Raw genomic sequence first — 26,836 nt, forward strand, 5'->3', positions numbered from 1 at the left:
GGTTGGAAGTAGTGTTAGTGAGGTAGGGAGGAAGGGAGCCAGGATCTAGGAGAAAGGGGTGGCCTCTGGGGTGGGGAAAGTGGAGTCACCTCCACCAGGAGTCCTTAGAACACCTTTCCCCATCCCTCCCAAACTGTGTCCATGTGGAATTATCTTAATTTCCACTGCTGGTGGAAAGAAGTCTGAGGAGAGAGGTGCGCCCAAGGGAGAATTGCGACATAAGTGACTCAGGTTTGGGGAAGGGGAAGAGCCCAAGGAGAAAGCGGTGATGGCCCTGCCAGGTTAGGCTCTCACCAGGCCCCCAGAGTTGTTGGCACTGCCCCTCATGGGTGGGACACATGCCATCTCGGCAGTAGGCAGTGCCCCCGGCACACGGGGAGCCATCAAGGAGGTAGACATTGGCTGGACAGTGGGGAGAGGCTCCAGTGCAGAACTCAGGCAGGTCACAGTCCCCAGCTCCTTCTCGGCACAATGTCCCAGCTGGCTTCAGCTGTAGTAGGGTGGGCAGAAAGATAAAGACAGAGGCAGAGACTCACAGGGGACACACAAGGATGGAGACACACAGAAAGACAGGTGCAGAGAAAAGCCAAGTACAAAACCAAAGGAAGAGGGAAGCAGAAATGAGTCAGATCGCCTCTCTATACCCTGTTTCCCCAGCCTGCTCCTAGCTTCTGGTACAACCCCCCTCACTTCTCCCACTACCATTCCCCCCTCCTCACCGAGCAATGGGCACAGCAGTCCCCCTGGGCACACTGGGCTCCCCCCCGAAGTGTGCAGTTGTGGGCATGACAGCAGGGGTCAGTGCACTCCTGTACCCCAAAAACAAACAGAAAGAAGGCATGAAGAAATGCAGAGCCAAGATCAAGGTCCTGGCCTAATTCTAGAAAGTCAACAGCCTGGGGACTTCCTTAGGCAGGGAAACTAAATGGGAGAGGAGAATTCCCAGGAAAAACAGATAGATAATCCCGGGAAACCTGGGGCCAATTTGTGGATCTCAAGCATTGGGGGACTGTTGGGAATACTAAAAGATCCATGGGCACTGGAGATCTCTAGGGAGAAGCTGGGGGTCCTACACTGAGGGTCACAGGGCACTGGAGACTTGCTGGGTTCTGGGGAGTGAGAGCCCTAGGCTGAGAGTCTTTAGGAGTCTGAGTGGGCTGGGCAACATTGAGAATCACAGGTTAGGTATTGGAGGAATCGCTGGGAGTCCTGATGGGGGATATGGTTACCCAGAAACCAGGTTGATATTCAAATCTGAGGGGTCTTGAAAAGTGTACTGGGGTCAGGACTTGGGTGAGGGGAGTCAGAGCCTAACCTCAATGTCCCCACAATCGCATTCCTCCCCATCTTCCAAGAAGCCGTTCCCACAGCGACCTCCCAATACCAGTAACCGAGGGTCAGGAGGGTTGAAGAGGCACATTCCCCCTCCTTTTTGGAAAAAGTGGAGCAGCTGCTGGCGGCTACAAGCACTGAACACTCGTGGAAACGGATGTCTGCAGAGAGTGGGAGAGTTATACATTGGGACACCCCAACCACACTGTCAGCAAAGACCAGCAGGGGGCACTGTGGTCACACAGACCAACCCACAGAGTGGGACTGAGCCCCAGAAGTAAAGGGACCCAGTTGGACACCTGTTCCCACCCGGACACACATAGTCATCAGCCCAGCAGCCACATAAAACTCTTTAAGGTTTACCAAGGTACACCTTGCTGCAGGTTCTCATTACCTCACACCTAGACTGCGACAGTAGCTGGATGTTTGCTCCTCCTGCCTCAAATTTTTTCCCTCTATTCCATCCTCTCCTAAGCTGTCAAAGCAATCCTCCTAAAGCATAGATCTGACCATGTCCCCCTAGTCAACAAACTCCAGTGCCCCCCCCATAGCCTCTAGGATCGAGTACAAATATCCTCTGGCTATTTCAAAGTCTTTCAGAATCTTCCTCATCCTACCTTTCCAGTCTTCCTACACTTAACTCCTCTCCCCATACTTAATAATCCAGGATATTAGTCCTTGATGATCCTCCCATGCAGCTAGCTCTAAGCATTTTCACTGGTTTCCTCCAATGGCTGGAACTCTGTCCCTCTTCATGTCCAATCCTGGCTTCCCTGAATTTTCCCTGGATCTCTTCTGCAAAAAGCCTTTCCCAGTTCTCTTTCATCTTAGTCCCTTTCCTATTCCCAATTGCTCTTGCATATGACATATGTGAACACAGATATTTACATGTCTCCCCTGTTACACTGTTGAGCTCCTTGAGAACAGGGTATGGCTTTTGCCTTTCTTTTGCATTCCCTGCTCTTAGTGAAGTTCTTGGCTGATAATAGATGCTTAACAAATGCTTGTCAGCTGACTGTCTGATCCTTGAAACCACCAAGTGAGATAAATGTAATTTGTGCTATAGACCCACTGAAATAAACTTGTATCCAGACACATCAGCATTAGACAGGGTCCCAGGCAGACACACAGACACTGGATGGCAGAGTTGGGAAAGTTCTTAGAACCCAGAATGTCAAAGCAGAGGAGGACTCTTGAAACCATATAATCTGGGGGTTCTTAACCTGGGTCCATCAAGGGATTGTGAATTTGTTTTATTTTTTTTAATTAGATAACTTAATTTCAATATAATTGGTTTCCTTTGTAACCCTATGCCACTTATTCAATGCACTTAAAAATATGATCCTGCGAAGGGGCCCATAGGCTTCACCAGACTGTCAGAGTCCATTACACAAAGAATGTTAAGAACCCCAGATCCAAACTAATGTTCTTTTACAGATAAGGAAACATAGGATCAGTGAGGGGAAGTGATTTGCTCATCTCCTCTTAGGAATATAGTCTAGACTAGAACTCAGATCTCTTGACATGCCCTCCCTATCAAGTCCCACCCAGGACTATTTCGAGCTCACCTCACAGACACCTTCCCCCTAAGCCAGTCCTGCCATGCCCTGGCTCTGACCTCACTCACCCAGTGGCTGCTGCCATCACACAACCCCCCTCCTCAGGCAAGGCTTCTTCACAGCAGCCATCTGCATCATGGCTCATCCCAAAGCTGTGGCCAATCTCATGGGCCATGGTAGCTGCTGCACCAATGGGCAACTCTGAGTGGTCCTGGGCAGGGTGGAAAGAGTTAGCCTAGACCCTTTCCCCCTTCTCCCTCTCCCCTTGATCCATCTACCCACCACAGACCTACAGATGAAGGAAAGGGGCAGAAGCAGGGGTGGGGGTGGAGAGAGGGAATAGTTTTTCTTTATCAAGCAGCAAAGTTATCCTATAAGGGTGTAGATGATTTTCCAGGAAATGAAGTATCCTGGCATAGGGTCTGTGAGGCCACCCAAAGAAAGGGGGGCGTGTTCTAAGGTTGCTGGGAAGCTAGGAGAGTAGATGAACAGCTGGGGAGGGGGGAGGGTGTCTCGAGGGTTAGGATCATAGGTCTGTCTGTGGGAAGATAGAGAAGCCAGGCAAGGCCACAGCTCCAGAGGCATATACTCACCGCACTCACTCCCCCAGAGTTCTCCGCACTGCACATGCCCTCCAAGGGTGCCATGCCAATGGTGGTGCCCTGAAAAGTTCTGCCCCTGCTCACAGCAGACAGAAGGAGAAAAGGGGAGAGAGTTAAAGTGAGTCTCTCCCACCTCAGTCCTCAGTCCCACCTCAGTCCTCAGTCCCCCCTAGTGCCAGGCCAAGAGAAACTCACGTGAGGAGCTGGGCTGTGTCGTGGGGCTTCCGGGCCCGTAGCCCCCGGCGCCACTGCAGGAAGGCCCAGAGCGTGGCATTGGCATCTCCTGTGACTCGACTCTGGTCTCGCTCTGTCCACACTTCCAAGCCGGTCAGCGCCACCTTGATGTTGAGGGATCTGTAAAACTAGGTGAGGTGGGGCAAGGGGAAAACGGAGATGCAGAGGGGGTGTAAACAAACAGGAATCCCTGGGAAGAAGCCCAGTTCCCCACACTCGAGGGGAGATCCACTGGAATCTAGCTCCCTTCCAGAACCCCACACTCCACCGCCGCCGAGCTGACCAAAACCCATTACCATCAGCACCTATGGCCCCTCCCACCCAGCCACCCAGTCCGGGACCTCCTATCCATCTCCCCAGGCATCCACTCCCGCTCCGTCCAAGGAGCTGGACTCAGGCTGGCCGTTTTCCTCTTCACCCCTTTACCTTGTCTACGTAGTTGGCTATCTCGAGAAGTCGCTGCTTGGTACGACCCAGATCTCTCTGCTGCCTCAGATACTAGAGGACATGGATGGGGACCTTCAGAGGCGGGGAGGGGGAGGCCAGATGCCCCAGAACACCACCCCGCTCCAGGCCCGCCCCCAGACTCGCCCTGGTCCCGCCCATCCCACCCCCTCACCAAAGCGTGGTCTGCCACTATGAAGAGCTCCAGGTACTTCAGGGCCCTCCTCGAGTCGCGTCTCACCTGAGGAAAGGGGAGGGGCTCAGGGAAAGAGCCTCAGTGAAGAGGAGGGGTCTGAGATGGAGAGAGGGCCTAGAGATGAGAGGGACCTAGAAAGGGAGTGTGGGGGGGGGGTGGCGGGGTCGCCTAGTGCGACTTAAAGAAGAGGCCCCAGGAAGACTGTGGGTCAATGTGGGGCAGAGCCCAATTGTGGGCCTGTGGGACCTGACCAGGGGCGGGGCCTGACCAGGAGGCGGGGCCTTCGGATATAGAATTTAGAGATTGTGGGGTGGGAATTTAGCCAGCAGCCCTCACCCTGGGCGGCCGGCGGAGGATGCGTGCCAGGCCTAAGGTCCCAGCTAGTCCGTGGCCACAGGTCCCTTCCTGGCCGGGCAGCTGCTCCGTCCGAAAGAGGCGATGCGGGCCCGGCGGGCCAGACGCTGGAGTCCGGGGAGGCTGCACGTAGTAGCTGCTGTTGGCGCTGAGTACTATCAGCCCGCTGGAGGGGGGGCGGGGTTGGCGAGGAAGTGAGAGGGGGAATCACCCAGCTCGGATCTCTTCTCCCCACAAAGGTCCTCCCTTCCACACCGATTCCCCTCCCAGAAACAGTCCCAGCGCAGGCGTACTCTACCTGATACCGGAGCAGGAGCTGAGGGCGACCCAGGAGTCCGGGAATCCCTGCACATGGCCATGGTAGTAGCAGTGATCCTAAGCAGGGGTAGAGGGTTGGGGGTCGGGTATTCACCAGAGGCCTCAGCCTCTGGCTCTGCCTCAGTCCCTCCATCTTAGTCACCGATCTCATTCATGGGGGCCCCTGAGGGAATGAGGAGAATGCCCCTCACCCAGTTGGGTGGTAAAGCCTCTCTCGAAGTCAGGATGAAAGATCTCTGCTACGCCTGGCAATACTCTAGAAAACTTTCCCAACTGCACCCCACTCCCAAAGATTCCAGAACTTCCTGCTACTACCAATCCAGGGACCTGGTCTCACCGTATGGTTGGGGGCCACAGTCACTGGCTGCCCATCCTGATCGTAGTGGGTTTCCGTGTACCCCTGAGCCAGCAGCCAGCTAAGGAATTTAGAGAAAGAAGAGGCTTAGCACCACCTTCTCCAGGAAGCCTTCTTTGGTTGACTCCTCTATTTCTTCCTTCCTAACCGTCTAAAAGCACACTCTCCCATTTCCTGGTATATGCTTCTGATAATTTGTTTTTATTGAAGAGGGATTGGGTTCCACTCCCCCACCCCCACCCCCCACCTTAATCTGACAATCACCTCCCTTTAAGACCCTCCAGCAACTGGTGATGAACTCTCAGACTCACCGGTTTTTCTTCAGGGAGAGGAGAAGTTCCTTGCCTTCAGCCATCACTGACAACAAGGCCTCATCTGGACTTCTGATCTGGGTGGGGGACAAGTCAGAAGGGGGTGAGACTGGGGCAGGAACAGATAGACAACCACCCTCTCCACTATGTAAGTTATGATGCTGTACATTTGCTTGATCTGTCTGAGCATCTTTTCTCATCTTTTTCTACCCAGAGATGATATACACTTGGTTGGGGGGGGGGGGGGGGGGGGTGAGTTTATGGAGAGGAGACCCATAACATCCAGTACATAGCTCACACCCAATATGTCTCTGCTCCAAGCTCCCCTTTCCCGAAGTCCCATCCATCCAGAGTGGGAAGACTTTAAGGGAATAGGAGGGGGACAGGACTTCTCTGAAGAGAGGAGAGAGAAAGCTGTGTGTGTGTGGTGGGAGGCAGGTAAGGAAGGGGGGACGTATGGATCTGATGAGACTGGCTGTCCAGGAGGTTGGGAGTTCTTCCCTCCTCTGAGCCTCTCTGACCTGTTCTATATCCCTTTCTCTAATTCTGCCTCTAATTTTTCTCTGTGTGTATCTGTCACTCAGTCTCTAGCTTTCTGACCCTGTCTTTATCTCCTTCTATCTCTCCCTGGTTCTTCTATTTCTGCTCTGCTTTTCCCAAGAGCATCCTGCCCTCAAGTCCCATTTCTGGCTGAGTTCCTTGGGCAAGCTAATTCTCTTTTCTTTCCCTAGCCCCTCTGGTTAGTCTCCCATTCTTTCCCTACCATTAAGTAAACAAGACTTACTCCTGGGCCTCTGAAAGGGAAACTCAGCGTTCTTTGCCCCCTTAGCTGGGGTCACTCTAGTCAGTCTCCTGCCTCTCCCCCTCCCCTTCCCTCTGTATGCCTCTCCCATGTATGCCTTTCTCTCAGTGTCCCTCTTTGAAATATGGGGGAAAGAGAGAGGAGAGAAGAGAGGGAGGGAGAGAGAGGGAGAGGGAGAGGGGGAGAGAAAAAAAGAGAGAGAGAAACTATGTTCACCAGAAAAATGCTAAAGAAGGCATGAGACCATTTATGATGAGTACTGATAAGTGATAACAGACAATAAAGGCAAAAGGATTTAAGTCCTATGGGGGGGAGGGGAGTTGGTTCTGATTTGTGATTTTGCTAGTGTAGGAAATCACTGCTACCAAAGCTGATTGGGCAGCTCTTCTGTAACTTGGACCTAGAGAGCTGCCTGGCACTGAGAGGTCAGCTTGCCAAGGGTAACACAGCCAATATGTGTCAGAGACAAGTCGTGAACTCAGGCTTTCCTGAATCTGGTCTGGTTCCTCATCTGCTATGCCAAGTTGCCTCTCCTATGTCTGAGTCTTATGATTGGGTTCAAGAAGTCAGCTTCCAAATTGGGGATAAGGAAAGCTTAGCCAGACATCAATTTCTGTGGAAAAAGATGGGAGGGCTTTAGTGGAATGCAAGTTCAATGAGTCAATACTGCTACACACACACACACACACACACACACACACACACATCCCAAACTACCAAACTAATGCTGTCCTGGCAGCATTAAGAGAGGACGATCATGAAGAAGAAGGCAGATGTTCCTGCTGATCTCTGCTCATAATGTATCCACAGTACTTTGTTCCGTCCTGGGCACCATATTTTCAGAAAAGTCTGACAAACTGGGGGGCTACCTGAGAAGGGCAACCATGATGGCAAAGGTACTGGCCAGGGCAAAGCAAGAACAACTGAAGACATTCAAGTCACTTAACTTGAAGAAGACTTCAAAGTAGGAGATCGGGTGGGGAAGGGGTGACAACCATCAAGGAGCATCTGAAAACAGCTTTGGAAGAAGAAGGATGAGCATTTAGACTAGTTGTGCTTAGTCCCCTGAGGCCCAGCGGGGGCAGGAGATGGAAACTCCAGAAATGGATTTAAGGAAGAACTGAACAATGATAACTGACCAAGAGAAATGGGCTGCCCCCGCACTAGGGAACTCCCCATCACAGGAATCAGGGCTGTGGGATGTCTTGAAAAGAAGCATTGGTCGGTTGAATAAGCACATGTCAGTGATGTTCTGGGTGGAATTTTTTCTGACTCTGATTCATTGTTCTTCTCTGCCCTCTGTTACTGTTTTCTCTGTCTGTTTTTTCTCTAACTGTATAAATATATCTTTGTCCTCTTTCCCTCAGCCTGTCTCTCTGTCTCTGCCTCCCTATGCCTCTCTCGTCTTTCTGTCTCTTCCCTTCTGACTCTCTCTCTCTCTCCTTTTTCTTCCTCTGTCCTCCTGGAGCTACACTGCTTTGCCTCTGTCCGTGTCTGTCGCCATCTCTCTGCATTATGTCTTAGCTCTGATCGCCCTCCAGTCTTGTTTTTCTTGCTCTTCTGCTCTCCCTTTCCTCATGAGTCTAATTTCACTCCCTTCTGCCATAGCTCCCAGTCAGTGGGCTGGGATTGCAGAGCCTGAGAGTAGAGGAAGGTCTCTTCTGGCTAGACTAGGAGCCCAGGCACCATCCCCTTCCCCAGGCTGCTCTCTGGCTGTGTGACCCTGGGAGAGGCATTGGAATCCTCTGGTTCTAAGTTTCACCATGACATCAGGGACTGTAATATTTGTGCTGTCCATTTCATGTCATCATACGCTGCTCCCCCCCCCCCCCCCCCCTACTTCCTAGGCAGAGTGGGAGAGGGCAGAAGGCCTGTCTCTGGTGAGTTCCAGTGGAGACCCTGGACCAGATCCTAAGGCCTCCTCTCAGCTTAGGGTGTTGAAGGACAGGACAGGACAGTCCCAAGTCCAGCCCCCTTCTCTCCACCACCCCCCCTTTCCAATGCCCAAAGGATGAGGTCACCAGCCTGGCTAAGGCTTTTTTGGGAAACATGTACCCTGGAGTAGAGGGGAGGGAGGAAAGTCCAAAAATGGTGCTACCCCTCATCCTTGCCCACTCACTCTTCTCCCTCCACCACTCTGCAAGTCTCTGTTTCTTCCTGTTGGTGTATTATGGTCTGTCTGTCCTTATTTCTCACTTTCTGGTCTCTGGGATCTCTCATCTTGACTCATTCTGTCCTGGTATGTCTCTCTTCTCAGCCCCTTTCTCCTCATTTCAGTCATCCCATTGGTTCCACTCTGTCTCTCTCCTTTCCTAGGTCGAGCTTTCTTGTCTCCTAAGCCTAGCTCCTGCCCAGTCTCTCAGTTCACATTTTTGTTACCCCTCCCCCTCTGCCTTTTGACTCATCATTACCATCTGTACTTTCTCTCTCTGGGATGATCCCACCTGTCTCGGTCTGTCTGTCTGGTTTCCACCACTCAGTCCTTCATGGCCCCATTCTGGGCAGCCCTAGGCAAATTTTCTCTAGGACACAGCTCCATATCTGTCCCGCTCTGGCCTGCCCTGAGGATGGATATGTTTCTGAGGGGCAACCTCTCCTCTCCTCTTTGTCCCCTTTCCCTTTCTCTGCCCCTTCTCTCTCCCAGACTGTCCATGCAAACCTCTGTCCTTTCCCTTTCCCTGTTTCTTCCCCTTGACTTTCCACCACATGGTTTTCTCTCACCTTCTCTGATTCCTTCCCCATGTTGGCCCCCACCCCTGAATTTAGGGAAGAGATAGTTTTCACTGGGCTAAGTTTCATTAACAATAAGCAGAGTACTCTCGGGACCCAGCACAGCCTCCCATTTCATCATTTGTCTGGTACCTTCCCATCACCTCTTGGCAGGTGTGTGGTTCTGACATGTGCACTGAGGGACCACTGACAGAGAAAACAGTCACATCACCCCAGGCAGTGAGGCCCCCTCGGGAGGAAGATTGAATTACAGAGGGGGAAGGGAAAGGAATAGGCATCTATATAGTGTTTACTACATGACAGGCACTGTGCTAAGCACTATATTTATCCTCCTAACAGCCCTGTGGGGTACCTGGCTTTCACATCTCAACCTCCATGCTGTGCTCTCCCCCACCCCAAGCTGGAAAGAGAGAGCATTACCTTTTTGACACCTAGAGGTCTCCCAGAGTCACAGGAAATCAAAGCTGGAAGGGGCATTAGGGACCATTGTGTTCCAACCCATCATTGAAACAGGTTTAGAGAGGAGAAAACGCTTATCCAAGATCACACAGCTGGGAAGGGCTTATCCAAGATCATCAACCAGTAGAAGGGCCAAGATTTGAAGGAGAATTTGTAATCTCTAGTATTTATCTGGTGCTCTAGAATTTGCAAAGCACTTTACAAGTATTATTTCTTGTGACCCTTGCAACCACATTGGGAAGTAGCCACTATTATTACCACCCTCTTACAGATGAGGATACTGAGGCAGAAGTTGAATGACTTGCCCAGGATCACACAACTAGTAAGTGTCTGAGATCATATTTGAACTCAGCACTCTATCCAACAAACCACCTGACTGTTCTAGGGTAGTATAGATCTCCATTACCTTATTGGATTGGGGTAAGGGGTGCAGGGAAAGGAATGTTTGACTCCCTAGAGACTTAAGATTTCCCCCTTGTGGAGGGATGAGGCCAGGCTAGCACTATAGTCAGGAGAACTGTAGAACTGTATAGGTCCCTAGGAAAGCAGAAGATCATGGAGTGTGAAGGGGGGAAGGAATTCTTTGACTTGCTAAGAAGCCCAAGTTCCTGCCCCTTTCAGGGAGTTCTTGTACTCTAGGTCTGCTCCCTAAAAAAAAAAAAGCAGGAAAGTCGTCTTGACTATTGGTCTCTCCCCACTACATTCTTCTCTGCCCTCTCTGAAGGGCCTGTCTGGTTCACTTCTCCGATCAGTAACAATAGGGAAGAGAGGCATCCTAGTCATAAGAGAGACAGACCTGAGCCAAGGAGGGCTCAAGGAGACCCAAGCTGGGCTCCTCACCCTGTGTGTGATTTGGAGTCAAGGCCCTCTGGGGACTTCAGTTTCATCCTTTGTAAAATGCAAGGATTGGGCTAGCTGGTTCCTAAGGTCCAATCCGGCTCGGATAGTCCATGAGGCTATTCTCTTTAGACCTGGACCCTCTATAAAGAGTAAGAAGGGAGGCAGAAAGCTGGTCCCTGTAAGCAGAGTAGGCGTTAATGTTGACAGACAAGCTGAGAAGGGAGGTCCCTGGGGATGGAAGGGCTGTGGGAACTGGCAAGGATGTGTGGAGAGAGATCCTCCCTGCATTGGAAGGAGGGTGGGACAATATTGGGGGCACAGAACAGGGGGCAAGGGGAGGGAGTTTGTGGGGAGCCAGGGTAGAATTCTTGGGAGTTTTGTTTGAGAGACTAAACATTCTCCTACCCTAGAGGGGCATGTGGTGGTAGGGGGGAGGTTTGGGAGGATGGCAGCAGCCAGGGTCAGGGCTGGGCCGAGTTCCTGGAAGGGAAAGGAGGGGTGGTGGGTGGGAGAACCTGATCTGGCTGGGAGCTGGGGGGGAGAGCAGAAATGACTTCCATGTGTGTGCATCGGTGGCCCAGGATAATGAAATCCACATGTTTCTGGCTGCTTGAGTCCCCGCCCATCTTGGCTGTAGCTCCTACGGAGACTGAGGTGATTGTGGCTCAGTTTCCCACCAGGGACTCTGCTCTGAGGTGGGGACAGATGACACCGAGCCAAACACCCCCAAGGGGAGATGAATAACCTGAAGGAGGGACAAGATTACAATCCAGATGGGCATACACACACACACATCACTTTTCTCTGGGATGGTGCATGTCTGGAGACCAAGGAGACCATAGAACTGGGTAGTCAGATGGAAGACCTCAGGAAAACTGAGGAAGAAAAGGGGAAACTGAGACAGAGAAGAGGAAATAGAAGAAGAGGACAAGGAAAGCTAAGAGAAGAGAAAGTTTTGGAGCTTCCTAAGATACTATGATAGAAGATAAAAGAGAGAAGACAAGAGAAAAAGAAGTTACTGAGAGAACAGAATCTGGGGCTTGCCCTCCCCACTGGGTATCACAGCATCTTGGCCTTAATGAATGCAGAATGCTGGGAGTGGTGTGGAGATGGGGTTTTCGGGACTACACAAGACAGCTGGAGCCCAAAAAGAGTGAAAGAAGTGATGGCTATGGGCATAGTGCCCACTGAGGGTGAGAAAAGACAGCTGCCGCCCTCATGGGCCCCCAAGAAATGTGGGCAGAAGTCATTCCAACCAGCTCCCTGCCTCCCAAACGGCTCCTTTGGAGGGGAACCCTGCTGTGGCACTGACCGTCTCTTCTGTGGTGATCTCCCGACGGCTCCGGCTGCCCAGCACCCAGTGGGGGGTAACTGGCTCTCCAAAGGGAAGTCCTGGGAGGGGGATACAGAGCAAAGGGTGAGGGGAGATTCCTGGGAGATGACCAGGGCTGTGGTGAAAGTACAAAGGGCCATCTTGCAGCAAGAAGGACTGAGGTTTGATGCCAAGAAAGATTTCTCCACTGGAAGAAGGTGGCTAGGGGGAGGGGGGAGGCCCAGAAAGAAAGGGAGTGTTGTATCCTTCCTCTGTGGGTGTGGGTGTGAGTGAGTGAGTGTGTGATGAAAACAGGAGAAAGGTATAGAAAGAAATTAAGAAAAAAGGGGAGAAAATACCACAATCATGACCTATTACCAGATTCTGTACAAATGTGCTTAATTCATGTTTGTTTGAATGGATGAATGAATAGACGGAGTTTGGGAGAAGGGACAGCAGTGGGTGGCCTGCGTGAGCCCTAAGGGCTCTGGGATATCCCCCCCCCCCCCCCCCCCCATGACTCTGGAAGAAGGATCTTGATGAAGGCTAGCACAGGCCACTTCGTGGACAGGAAAGGGAATGGGAAGGAAGGGACAAGGGCCAACAAGCGTTTTTAGTCCCAATTCTCCCACAAGAGAAAACTGATCAACATTCCTGACTCTGAGTGCTGGCCTGAGGAGTCAGAGAGACACGGAGAGACACTGTGAGGGAGACAGAAACCCTGATGGAGAGACAAGAGACACTGGGGGACACAGGTACTGAAAGTTAATCTGAGAAACAAGGAGACACCGAGGGAGGAGGAACCAGTGAGAGAGTGAGGGACAGAGAAAAATAGGAACAGAGATAATAGGAGACAGAGATACACACACAGAGAAACAGTCCCAGGCGTGGGGAAATGAGAGAGATGGAGACATTCACAGAAAAGGGGAGACAGAGACATGCAGAAATAAATGGAGAAGTAAAGAGAAAAAGAGACAAGCTGAAAGAGAGAGAAATGCAGAAAAAAACACAGAATCAGACAGGGACACCCTAAAATGGGGAGGGATTAGGAATGGAGGCCCAAAGGGAAGGAAAGCCTAGCATCCCCCTGCCTCCACACCTCAGCCCCACCCAAGCCCCAAGCCCAGCCCTCCTCCACCCCAGACCAAGCCTACCCCTCCTCCCCAGGGGAAGCAGCTACTGCTCCAGATGTGGGTGGGGGAGGAGTCTATATGGCTCTTAATTCCCTTTTGGGCCTCTCACTTCCCCTCCCCAAGTTGTTTATAGCCTAGGAGTCCGTGTCATGATCTGAGAGAAACAGGGGTTCAGGCCTAGACCCTCCTTCAGTTGGGGGGGAGGGGAAGAAAAGCAAGCTAAGAGGGTTCCTGGTGAGTCACAGGAGAAGGGAAGTTACTCACCAGGCCAAAATTCCTGGAATCTTCACCCTCTTTGGTTTAGCCTTTCTAAACCCCATCAGCTAAACCTCTATTCATCTGAGGCCTCCCACTGACCCACAGAGCCTGATGGGGCCTCGAATGCCATGATGCCTGGCTGGCAGTCCAGTATCCAGCCTGAGACAAAGCCAGTAAAGGAAGGGAGGGAAACAGATGGGTGTGGTAGAAAGACTCAAATTTGAGTCCTCTGCAGTATTTGACTCTGTAGACCACGTTCTATTCTTGGAGACCCTCTTCTTTCTGGGTTTCCATGACACTGCCCTCTCTTGGTTCTCCTCCATGTCTGACCACAATTCCCCAGTCTGTTTTGCTGGCTCACCATGCAGATCATAGCTCCTTATTGTGGGGGGCAGTAAGACCGAGCCCTCTCTTCTCTGAATTCTCACTAAATGGCCCCATCAGCAACCACTATTTCAAATGTCATCTCTATGTAAATGACATTCATGTCTACATATCCAGTCTCATTCTCTCTCTCTTGAGCTCCAGTCTTCCATGACCAACTGGTGACATTTTGAACTGGATGTCCCAAAGGGATCTCCAACTCAACACAGCCAAAGCACTCACTCTCAAGGTAGCAAAACATGCCTATGTCAGTGTCTCCTAAGCCTCTAGCAATCTGTCCCCTGTCCTCCCAGGCACCCGGAAATGAGGTACAACATCTTCCATAATGTCCCTATGACTACCAAGTCAAGACCCAAGTGCCTGGGTCTTACAGTGGAAGCAGGAGGAGATTCACCCATTTGTCCAGGAAAGTGTCCTAGTGACTAGAACTAGAAATAACACAGTCAAGCCTAGAATCCTTTCTGGTATATTAGACCCTCTCTGGGTACTGATCCTAGAAGAGGCCTCTAGGAAGAATGACATCCTGGCACCTAGATGGTGACCTAAAGCTGGAAATGTCCATAGTACTCAGAACCACACTGCCCAGGCCACAGTCACTTAGATGGACTGACTTTCTTGAGGATTGGGGCCATCCTGGGGGGCTTTTTAGGAGGGAAAGTGGGGTTGAGAAAAGGGTCATGGAGAAATCACTCTTAGCAGTCTTCAGTGGCTTTTTCAACTTTCTTCTCATCCCAACCCAAATGGCACCATGCCCCCATACATCTAGAAACCTCCTGGAAAGTCCCCACCTCCAGGAAGACTTCCCTAATTGGAAGGGTTTCTTTCTTCCCTCATGTGCAAGTATGGTATTTGCCTCTTTATCTTCCCCTAGGTTGCTCCCTAGTTCTCTAGGGCACAAACCTCACAGCTCAAAACTGAAGGAAGGAGGGGAGCTGCCTCACCCACCTTGGGCATGTGGGGTTGATTCAAACCAGGCTTCTTGGACAAAACAAATCCTGAGGTTGCCTCGGCTTATCTCCTTACATCAACTGCCTCGCTCTCACACAGGAAACTCATAAAACTCCTGGAGTTGAGTCCAAGGCTCTGTGGCTGCTCCCTTCCCCCATAACCTCATCTCCTTAAAGGAGGAATTCAGAGCAGTGCTCAGTCTGAAGCCCCTCCCCACTTACATCCCTGGGGTCTCCCAGATCTCAGTGTGCAGAACAGAAAAGGAAATGGGGGGGGGTAGCAGTGAGGATTTGTCTCAGCAAGACTGAGGCTCATATTTCATGACCCCACCTTCTCCTCAGCTAAACCTTGATTCACCAGTCTTCTCACTAAGCCCTCACAATTTCACTGAACCCCAATCCTTTCACTGAACCCCCATCCTATCACTGAATATAATGTCCTTAGTCAACCCCTCTCTATTAAACCCCTATCTTCTCATTAAGACAGCACCTCATTAAGCTCTGATCCCCTTACCAAGCCCCTATCCTCTTACTGAACCCCCACCCTCTCTCATTGATTCCTTATTCTGTTACATAGATCCCTATTTCCCTCACTGACCCCTTATCATTTTAACCCCCAAAGGAGGGGGCTGTGATGGGCAAGCGGCCTTACTCCAGGCCCTTTTCACTTAGACTTTTACCATAGCCTCCTAACTGGTCCCCTGTCCCTACTTTCTCCCCTCTCCAAAATACACTGCACTAATTGGACCCTACCTCAAAATCACCCCCACTGCCTAACAAAGAAAGCAGAAAACCCTCACCCTGATGGTCAAGAATGTCTGCAATCAGACTCCTCTCTGACTTTTTAGCCTTAAGAAACACTCCTCTCCTTCATACCTTCTGTGTTTTAACCAAAGGAAACGATTCTTTGTCTCCTGTTATGGTCCTGCCCTCTCTTATTTTGGTGTCCCTGCATCACCATCCCCCACACTGTAATGGACGTCCCCCCTCACCCCAAATCCTGAATCTCCATCTGTTGAAATCTTTCACTTCCCCCAAGACTCTGCTCCCACCTCCTCTATGAAGGCAGCTCCAGGCACCCTCAGTGGGGTGTGTTCCGGCCAGAGCCCAGGGGTGTGTGTGTGAGTGTGTGAGCGTGTGATCGTGTGAGCATGTGAGTGTGTGTGTGTTTTTGTTTTAGGGGCAGAGGGAGAGGGGGGAAGGTTAAGTACACCCACTGCACATACCTTCAAAAACAAGCATTTGGCACTGTGCTAGGCATTGGAGGAACAAAAATGAAACCATCCGTGATTCCCCCATTCCCCTGAACACACACACACACTTCACTCCTATCATTTCTACATCGGATCAGGCTAATTGGTCTATAACTCCTGTTGCCCTAATTTGGGTGTGTTTTCCTTGAAGGCAGACACTGTTTTTGTTTTTGTATTCCAAACCCTGAGCCCAGGCCTTGTATGTGGTCCAGGAATGAGGATTTCACCAGCATGATGAACTCGACCCAAGCAGATCAGCAGCCCCCCCCCCCCCTTCTCTGAATTAGAGCAGCAAAGAGCTTCCCGGAGTACAGAGTAGTTAAGGGATTTGCCCCAGGTCACAGAGCCAGCGTGTATATAAGGTGGGATGTGAATCCAGGTTTTTCTGAGATCAATTTCTTATCCATTATTTTTCACAATTAAAAAATGTCAGGTGACAAAGGCCTCCCATCTCAGAGGTGTTGTGTGTGTGTGTGGGGGGGGGGGCAGGCCAAGCACAAAATCCAGGAATGGGCATCAGGAGTTCATAGAGAGGAATGAGGAGGCAGGGAAAAATTTTGCTCGAGGAAGAGAAGACTTAGCTGGGGCAAGGGGAAGGTCTGCTGTTCCCCATCCAATCTGAGATAAGGAAAGGATGAGGCAGGGAAGAGACTAGAGATTGGGAAGAATTCAGTTCAACTAACATTTGAACTGCAACAATGGGAATGGAAAAATGGAAAATGACACAGTTCCCTTCTTTTTTTCCCTCACAGTTCCCCTCTTAAAGAAGCTCCAATCAATAAACAAGTTTCTAGTAAATGCTTATTATGTCTGTACGAGGCATTGTGCTAGGTCCTGGAGGATAAATGGGCAAAAGCAGAGCTGTGCCTCTCCTCAAGGAGCTTACTGTCTGACCAGGGAGACAACATGACCAAAACAAGTCTATTTAGAAGGCATAGAAAATGAATACAAGAGAATGTAGGGGAGTGTGGAGAGGCTGCCAGGAGTTTACAATCTGACAGGGGGAAGGATTGGGAGGGGAGACGTCCTATGACATAGACCCACGTAAAATTTCAGGCAGAATGTGAGCAGGGCAAAGTAAGATACAGAGAATGTGCCAGGAGAAAAGCCAAACACAGTAAGGAAGGAGCCACAGCAGAGTCCAGGAAGAGTGACCAAGACAGAAAAGAGAAGCAGGTAGAACAAGATGGTTACAGGAGCCCAACTTACATCATTCCACTTCCTGGCACCTCCTCCATGCAGGAACCGGAGCTTCCACTCTAGTCCTAAAGGCATTCTTATTTTAATTATAATCACTCTGTGTCCAGCCTAAGAGGGGTCCCCAGTATCTCTGCTGAGGTCTGCTTTATGGGGAAGAAGGATTCAGGAAATCCCAACACAGACATTATATGAGGCCTCAAGATGGACACAATGGTCATGCTGCTGTCCAGTAGGGAAAAGAACCTACCCCACCTCTAACTCACTGTGGGACCTGTGATTCTTTCCCTCTGAGCTTCAGTTTTCCTCTCTCTAATAGGTGTATGGGTATAATAAACCCTGTCTTCCCTCCTCCTGGAGCTTGTATGAGAATCATATAAGAGAATAGATGGAAAAGATGAGACCGATCACTATTGTTATTATCTAAATCAGACTCAACACAATTGAAGCATGTAAAATGCATGGTGGATTAAAATGAGCCCTGGACTGGGAGATCAGAGCCCTGGATTCCAATTCCACTTCTGCCCATAACAAATAAGTTGTGTAACCTTGGGCAGGGGGTTAGGTGGCAAAGTGAATAGAGCACCAGTCCTGGAGGCAGAAAGTTCAAATCTGACCGAAGACACTAGTTGTGTGACCTTGGGCCAGTCACCTAACCATGTTTGCCTCAGTTTCCTCATCTGTAAAAGGAGCTGGGGAAGGAAATGACAAACCACTCCAGTAACTTTGCCAAGAAGACCCCAAATGGGGTCACAAAAAGTAGGAAAGGACTGAAACAACTGAATAGCCTTGGGCAGGTCTCTTCTCTTGGTCTCAATCTCTTCCTCTTTAAAATGAAGGAGTTAAATTTGACTAGAGCTTCTTAATCCAGGCTCACTAGGGGGTTCATGGATAGATTTCAGTCAATCAATAAACATTTACTAAACTCTTACTATGTGCCAGGCACTGTGCTAAGAGCCAGGGCTACAAAAAGAGACAAAAGACAGTTCCTGCCCTCAAGGAGCTTACACCATGAACTTGGGTGTGCTTTTTATAATTTTAATAATAACAACAACAATATTTTAATAATAATTTAAATGAACAATTAACCATTTATTTTCTTTACAATACTACACATTTTATGCATTTAACAACATTATTCTGCAAAAGAGTCTATAGGCCTCCCCTTACATATACTAAATCATAGATTAGTAAGGTTCCTCACAGCTCTGACATTCTGTGTTCTATGATTCTATATAGAGATCCACTTTTTTGTGACACTCATGTATTCAGATGTCTTCTGATAAACAGGAACTGACATATTAAAATTCCCCAGGTAATAAGAAACCTGTAGAAGCCCAGGGGCCTTCCCAACCGCAAAGGTCTCAGTTTTACAAGAACTTCCCTCCCCTCCCCTCTGAAGTACATTGGTGGGTTAGGGGGCGGGGCACCAGGGAGGTGTGGGTAAAATACACCAGGAGAGTCTGAGCCCTTCTCCCAGATGACTTTCCAACTCCAATGTCCACATCTGGCAGGAAGAGTGTATCCCTCCCCTGATCCCCAGGGTTTTAACTGAGCAGAAGAAAAAGGAAACACTACAGAGAACCCAAGAGAGTTGGGGAGACTCAAAGAGAGGAAGAAGCAGAAAAACTAAATAAAAATCCTGGAGGCCCACAGCAGAGAGACATCAGCCCCAACCAAGGAGAGGTGACTAGCAAAATGATGGGGGTGGGGGAAATGAGAACATGGGACACCCAGGGCAACTCCAGTCACCCAAATCCCAACCTGGCAAGTCCTGTTCCCATCCAGAACTCAAACTTTGCTCCAAAAACCGAAGCCCAGAGAGAAAGAGAAGGCAGCCACTTCCCTGAAGCATTCCCCTCTGTCAGGAGGGGATTGAGGCCAGGCTCCAGAAAGCCTGGGGGAGGAGGAGGGGAGTGTTGGGAATGTGGGAACTGTCTAAAATCGACCCCCTGAGCAATGACTTCATTTGATTCTCCTTGGGAAGTGACAGAAGGGAGGGAGGGAAGCCAGGAGAGGAAGGGGCATCCCCAGATCATTCCCAGGCTCCACCAAGGCCCTTGGGGCTCTCAGTCCTAACCCCTGACCCTCTCTCCCTCCCCCATCCGGTTGGAGGGGGGGTGGAAATGAAGTTCCAGGAATGGGGGAGGGGCTAATTATGAGGGAAGACCCTCAGGCCTGGACTTTTGGCACCAACCTCCTTACTGTCTTTGGGCCTCCAGTCTTTCCCCTTCGATCCTGTCTGGATTCAGCCAGAGTCATCTACTTAATGCACAAATCTGATCCTCTCTCCCCTGCTCAAAATTCTGATAGGGTAAACAGAATTATAAGGATTTGTAATTTGTCCAAGGCCACACCAGAGAATAAGTGGCAGGGCTGAGATTTGAATCCAGGCCTCTGGAACCATGCTGCCTCTGACTCACACACTTAAAGGCACCTTAGGGATAATTTGTTTCATTCCCCTCCTTTTACTGAGGAGGGACCTCAGTCCCAGAGAAGCGATAAGAGTGACTTGCCCAAAATCACACAGATAGGATATGCAATGAAGTTTGCATGATGCCATACTGCTTCCAAGACCCACTCTTTGCCTGACTCTGCCACGGAATTAATGGGAGAAGACTTGGTCCTTGACCTTGGGCAAGACATAGCAAGGCTGGGGAGACAAGACACCCCAAAGGGAAATAACAATGCAAAGGATTGCCACTAGGCACATGCCACAAGACTGCATGGAGATCTCTCTCATCCATACTCACTGCTTCAATTAGCACCTTCTTGCAAGAAATAAAATTGAACATTTATTACATACTGCTACATATGGAACATTGTGCTAAGACAGATTTGGGATATGGCACTTAAAAGATCGGGGAGTTGTAGACCAGTGGGATCCAACTCAGATAGAACTTGTGGTCCCTAAACCTCATGTAGGATCCCCACTTACTCCTATTGACTTAGAAAACCAAATATCAACATTATCTATGTTCTATTGCATTTTATTAAATATTTCTCAATTATAGTTTAACCTAGTTTCTTTGTACTTGGGAGTGTTGCTGGCAGCATGTTTGACTCATTGTAGACAGCTCCCAAACTAATATTTCTAGTCTCAAGAGCTGTCTTGCAAGCTCTAGTTCTCAATATCCAACTGGCTGCTGGATATGTCTAACTGAATGTCTGGGAGACCATTTAGACTCAAGAGATCCCGAACTGAACCCATAATCATCTTAGACCTGCCCTTCCCCCAAACTTCTCTATTTTTGTTGAGAACACTAACATCCTCTTGGTCACTCAGCCTCAACCCTTCAAAGTTATAATTGACTCTTCCCTCCCCATCAGCCTTCATTTCTCCTTCCCCTCTCCCCACTCCCACCCTGCCCATTCCAATTAGGAGCCAAGTTCTGTCAATTCTACTTTTACAATATTTTTCTGAATCTGCCTTCTCTTCTCCTCTCACACATCTTCCTCCCTAGTTAAGTCTACAGCACCTCTTGTGCCTGGATGATTGTGATATTGTTCTGATTACTTCCCTGCCCCTCAGGTCTACCTACCATCTATCCTTCAAACATCTTTCAAAATGATTTCCTTAATATGCAGGTCTAACCAAAGTGAACTCTCTGCTTTAAAAAAAAAAGATAAAATACAAATATCTTAACCTGGAATTTAAGGCTTTTCACAATCTTACTCCAATCTAACTTAAAAAAATTTTTTTTAAGTTGTAATGAGGATTTTTGTTTTTGTTTTAACATTATGGTGAATAACCTCAACTGATTAACATTCCATCCAATAGTCTCCCTGAGAGGAAAGAGTTATATTTTGTAATCTCTTCTCCTCATGCATTATTTGTTTTTCAGTTACTAAGTTGGACTTCCTTTTAGTGATTTTTTCATTTACGTTGTTGCATTTTGTATATTGTTCTTTTTGTCCTCCTTACTTCCCTCTGTATCATAACTCATAGGAGTTTCCCCATATTTCTCTGAATTCTTCCATTTGGCTTTTTTTTTTTGCTTTTTGGAGGGCAGTTGGGGTTAAGTGACTTGTCCAAGGTCACACAGCTAGTTTTTTGTGTGTTAAGTGTCTGAGGCCAGGTTTGAACTCAGGTCCTCCTGACTTCAGGGCCGGTGCTCTATTCACTGCGCCACCTAGCTGCCCCATTTGACGTTTCTTAAAGCAGAAAAACATTTCTTTGAATTCCTATGGTACCTTTTTCAGCCATGTCCCAGTCAATAGGCCCACACTTTGTTTCCAGCCCTTAGTTTCCACAAAAGTGTAGAGATGATTATTTGAGTATATTTGGAAAATTTGCTTCTTTAACTTTGCTGGAGTATATGTACAGTAGTGGGATCAAAGGGTGTGAACATTTAGTCACTTTACATGTAGCATTCCAAACTGGTATCCAGAAAAGTTGGAACAATTCACAGTTCTATCAATTGTATATTGATAGACCCTCCAGCATTGACCATTTGAGGGTTTTTTTTTAAATAATATTGGACAATTTTAAGGATGTGAAAAGAAACTTCAGAATTGTTTTAACTTGCATCAGTAACTTGGAGCATGTTCTATAAGGTCATCATAGTTTTCAATTCTTTTTGAAAACTGTTCCTATCTTTTGATCTCTTTTCTACTGAGGAATGGCTCTTGGCCTGATAAATGCATGTCAATTCAATTGTGAATATCAGACTTTTATTAGTGACATTTGGTACAAAGCTTTCTTCCCATTCAATAGTTTCTCTTCTCGGTATGTTTGCATTTATTTTGTTTCAAATCAACCTCACTAGTCTTATTTCACCCAGCTCCCTTCAAACATTCCAACTTCTAATCAGCTAAAATCATTTGCTGTTCTGAATTTTGTCTTACCTTCTCCCTCTTTGGTGAGTTCCAAGACAATTCCTCAGGTCTAGAATAAGCTCCTTCCCATCTCTACCTATTAACATTATTCATTTCTTTGAAGGCTTGGCTCAAGAATTCTATAAAGACTTTTCAAATTTCCCCTTCTTTCTCCCTAGCCCCTAGCTAAAAACTCTCCCTTCTAGAATGTTCCAAAACACTCTGGGCATTCCTATGTACTTATCACACTCTAACCTGTATGATAATTATTTCAGTAGATACCTTATGTCCCACCTCTAACCTCACTAGACAGAAACCTAGGTCAAAGACCATGCCTTAATTTGTCTTAGAATCAACAGTTCAGCAAAAGCCCAGCACATAGTAGATACTTAAGAAATACCTGATGATTGGGCAGCTAGGTGGTGCAGTGAATAGAGCACCAGCCCTGGAGTCAGGAGGACCTGAATTCAGATTCGGCCTGAGACACTTAACACAAAAAACTAGCTGTGTGACCTTGGGCAAGTCACTTAACCCCAATTGCCTTCCAAAAAGAAAGAAATGCTTGATGAACGAATGAATGGACAGATAAAGAGAGAAACAGTGAGAGACAAAGTTGAAGTCAGATTCTAGAGGGTATTCAATGTCTGGTTAATGAAACTGGACTTTATTACCCTTACTCCAATCCTTCCAGGAATTCATGTGAATCCTCATAGGGTTCAGACAATAAAAAAAAGATTGTAGGACTTAGAATTGGAAGATATAATAGATTGGAGAGATAATAGAATTTACAGAGAGAGAGAGAGAGAGAGAGAGAGAGAGAGAGAGAGAGAGAGAATTGGAAGAGCTAATCTAGCCCTGCTACCAGTACAGATCACAACCCATTCACACCTTCTCAACTTATGCTACAATTCTTATCCCTTTCCTCTCATAAAGTGTCTGCCCAACAAAGGCCTTTTTCCAGATCTTTTAAAACTTCATGGGTGCCACTGGAATGCTTAGACTCTCCATCTGTTATCACTTTCTCTCTCCACAAGATTGGTCTCTCTCCTTCACTCAGTGTCATTCTCAGTGGAATGTTTTGCACTACTTTTTGTATAAAAGTCATCTTCAGCAAAGAGCAAAAAGCTCTTCAGCAATATGCTGTCACTTATGCCCACCAGTTGCTTCTCCCTGGCCTCTGAGTCACCTGGAATTTTGGTTCCTTGGAGACTGTGATATTCCATAATTTAAAGTCATATAGCATCACCAGGAGAATGTTGTTGAAAAGGTGCACTGATATTGCTTGGAGCAGCTTGGGGTCATTGAAAGCACTCAGCAATTTCCCAAAATTGATTCATCTTGCTTTCCTATTTCATTTTGTGTCAATTGTATCGTTCATCTGAAATACCTATCCAAAATACATGTACCAATGGACTCAATCATGGTAACCCATCCTACTTGCATGATACAATTTTGACAATAAGAATTCTTCATCCATTGGGTATTTCCTGTGTGGATTGTTAAATTAATCTCTTTTGAGTGGTCATGGATCTCATTGACTAGGCTGTCTAGGATACTAAGACTTAATATAATCTTCCCCCAAATTATCTGCAAACCAGATCATCTGGAGGACTTCACCATCTATAGGAAATCCTACCGTTTGGACTTTAGTCAAGACATGACACTGGAAAATGGCCTTGTTGAGCATATATTTCCTTGTTTAATGTCTTGCCATGTGGCAAAGTGGATAGAAGGTTGAACTGAGTCAGAAAGACCTGGGTTTGAATCCTGCCTCGGACACTAACTGGCTTTGTGGCCCATGTCAAACATGTTTCATTCTCAGTTTCTTCATCTGTAAAATGAGGATAATAGCAGCTCATACCTCATCCTACCTCATAGGATTGTTGTAAGTATCAAATGATATAATACATATGGCACTTTGCAAATCTTAAAGTGTTCTATAAACATTTACAAATTATTACTATCATTGTTCTTATTATTGACAATGGTAACCAGAAAGTCTTTGAACAAAGTATTCTGTTACCTGTATCAGAGAATCTAGTATGATTTTGACATATACATAAGAGACATCTTGTTGGAAATTTGCTTTTCTCTAGTGGTTTATTCTCATCATTAATGAGAGTGGAAAGACCACTGTACCCAATGAGCTTTGTGAGAAAAAGGACATGGTATACAAGAAGACGATGTTGTAAAGGGAAGCTAAATCTAATCAAATACACAGAAGAAATTCATACGGGAAATAAAATCTTATTTTTTTTCTCTTTGGAGAGGGGAAGGCAGGGCAATTGGGGTTAAGTGCCTTGCCCAAGGTCCCATGGCTAGTAAGAATTAAGTGTCTGGGTCACATTTGAACTCAAGTCCTCCTGACTCCAGGGCTAGTGCTCTATTCACTTTGCCACCTAGTCACCCAACAAAATAATTTTTAAAAAGCAGTCAGATATTGATTTCAAGATGACTTGGAGATTTCAAAAAAAAGGAGAAAATCATAGACGATATTATTAATTACCCAAAAGAATTACCCAAAGAAGGTGACTCAAAAGACATCAGCAACAACGGACACATGACAACTTTTCCATTTCTATAAAATCCTTCTGAGAATGGTCCGTGCACAAATCAAAATTATCGTTGATGAAAATACAGGAAGGTAACTGGGTGATATTTTACAGATGATTTTTTTAATGGATCTCATTTTTTAAAAAGTCATATAATTAACTGAGTCCGTTTGTTTAATAATGGTCAACTACCAAAAGGGGAAACAAAAGCATTTGACAAGCTAGAACAAAACCAGACTTAAAGGACAGACTCTGGCAACCAGGTTTTTGTTTCTACCACTCTACTGAAACTGCTTTTTTTCAACTCTTTCCAGAGCTAGTAATTGACAAATGCCATTGGCCTTCTTTCAATCCTCATACTGTTTATCTTCTCCCAGCCTTAAACACTGCTAACCACCACTTCCTGCTGGATATTTTCTATTCCCCTGGCTTCAGAAACAGCATATTCTCTTGGATTTCTTGACTATCTGTTCCCCTATCTCCTCAGCTGATCGCTCATCCTTTTCTTTACTTTAACTATGAATGTTTTTTTTGCTCCATAGTTCCCATTCTTCTCTACTGTCAAAAGACTCTGCCTGGGCAATCTCATTCTGCTTCATACCTTCGATGATCGCTTCTCTGTATGGATCCCCATATCTGTTTTCTGAGCTCCAGATATGCATAATTAACTCTATATGGAACATCTCTACCCAAATGTCCTCTTGACCTAATATATCCCAAATTAAGCACATTATCTTTCTTCCCTAAAATCCTTACTCCCTAAACCTCCTCTTTCTTCTTCTATCATTTTTTCTGTCTGGCATCACCATCAGCTACCCAGTTTCCCAAGTTTGTAACTATGGTGTTACCTTAGACCCTTTCTTCTCCTTCACTTCTCCTACCCTATCAATTGTCAAGGTCCTGTTGAGTCCATTTCCACATGTCTCTCATCCACCTTCCTCCCAATTTCCCCTGCTACCCTAGTAGAAGGCTTCATTACCTTGGCCCTGGGCCATGGTCATATCTTCCTAACAAGTCATTTTGCCTCTGATCCATCACCCAGAACATTCTTTCTTATCTCCACATCTAGTCATGTCTTTCATTTATTATACTTTAACCGTAAGTGGGTCCTGGTAAAATTCATAATGACTGGCACTTATCTGGCATTTTACATACATTATAAAATGTATTGGAGCCAGGAAACAACCCTGTAGGGTTAGTTATTACAGGAATTAGTCTCCATTTTACACATTAAGAAACTAATGCTCAGTAAGGTTGAGTGCTATGTCCATGATCAGGAGTGGGATTTGAACTCAGTTCTTCCTGATTCCAAGTCTATCCCTATTGTCACTACATCAGAAAGCCAACCAAGTAAAACTTGACTTCCTTCGTTGGACATTTAAGGGTCTCCACGATCTGGTGGTACCCTACATTTGCAACCTTATGTCATGTTTACTTTCTCTCCAAGTGTTCTGGGACTAAGGCTCCCGTCTTATCTAAATCATGTATCTCTAGGAATTGATAAATCAATGTTTATTCTATCCAGAAGAATTGTTCTGAGTCCTAAGGTCCCTCCCCGCCCTATCTCCCCTAGCCTGCCCTGTGTTCCAAGGTCCTTTCCCAGCCCAGAGATTTCATGTTCTCTTTCTGAGGTCTCTCCAGCTCCATTCTCTGAGCTGGCAGGAGAATCCCAGGCCCCGTCTGAGACGGGATAGATAGGTTCTGCTTCCGACTAACCCCAGTCAGAGATACACAGATCTTTAGTGCCTGAGTTGGCCAATCTCAGCCTAAGTTTCAGAGTCAGCCCCAGTGTCCCCGTCTGTCCCCAGGGCAGCGGGTGGGGATTCACTTTGGTCCAGGAGCGCCCTTCTCGCTCTGGCCAGCCCCACCGGAATTCTTGCCCTTCTCCTCCCCTCTCAGACCCCGGCCCCCACCCCTTCTGCCGCACCGAGTCCTCTTCCCTTACTTGGAACCTATTGGGGTCACTCTCAAAGTGCAGACCTTCACTCCAGCCCCAGCCACTGCTTACAGGATCAGGATGGTTTCCGGGCCCCCTTTTTCTTCCCCAGTCCTTGCATCCCCGATCCCTTCTGCCCGTAAGACCCCTCCTCACCTCTAGGCTCTCGGACCCCGGTCCCGGACCCCAGCGGAAGGAGGAGGAGGAGGAGGAGTCCCGGGGGCCAGCGGGCTGTCCCAGGGCTCGGCGAGCCCGAGGCCCAGTCCGAGCCCCAGCCCATGCCTGTCCAACTCCAACTCCTGGGCCCCCGCCTCGGATGTTCCTACCCCCTTCGCTCCCCTCCAGACTCCAGCCCCCGCCCCTTCCCCCTCTTCCCCCCCCCCCCCCTTCCCCCCCCCCCCCCCCCTTCCGGACCCCCCCCCCCCCCCCCCCCCCCTCTTCGCCCCCCCCGGCCCTTCCCCTTCAGCCACACCACACCACTTCAGCGAAAAAGGAGAGCGGTTGGGTTCG

At 48.0% G+C, this 26,836-nt stretch overlaps 1 protein-coding gene across 1 annotated transcript in view; it reads right to left on the minus strand.

Moving 5' to 3' along the window:
• Nucleotides 1-26,684, minus strand: part of ADAM33 (ADAM metallopeptidase domain 33) — a 34,117-nt gene extending 7,433 nt beyond the window's left edge. Inside the window, 14 exon segments of the mRNA XM_069071740.1 lie at nt 279-490; nt 720-809; nt 1,316-1,493; nt 2,960-3,102; nt 3,485-3,569; nt 3,689-3,855; nt 4,154-4,225; nt 4,347-4,412; nt 4,704-4,887; nt 5,020-5,096; nt 5,377-5,455; nt 5,706-5,782; nt 11,849-11,928; nt 26,483-26,684. Coding sequence (XP_068927841.1) covers nt 279-490; nt 720-809; nt 1,316-1,493; nt 2,960-3,102; nt 3,485-3,569; nt 3,689-3,855; nt 4,154-4,225; nt 4,347-4,412; nt 4,704-4,887; nt 5,020-5,096; nt 5,377-5,455; nt 5,706-5,782; nt 11,849-11,928; nt 26,483-26,606 — 1,634 coding nt within the window. The 5' untranslated portion in view covers nt 26,607-26,684.
• Nucleotides 26,685-26,836: the final 152 nt, after the last annotated feature.

Source organism: Petaurus breviceps, unplaced genomic scaffold (genome assembly GCF_028583685.1).
Source record: "Petaurus breviceps papuanus isolate PSGF00001 unplaced genomic scaffold, PetGlider_PUasm1.0 140, whole genome shotgun sequence".
In the NCBI taxonomy this organism is placed as follows: domain Eukaryota; kingdom Metazoa; phylum Chordata; class Mammalia; order Diprotodontia; family Petauridae; genus Petaurus; species Petaurus breviceps.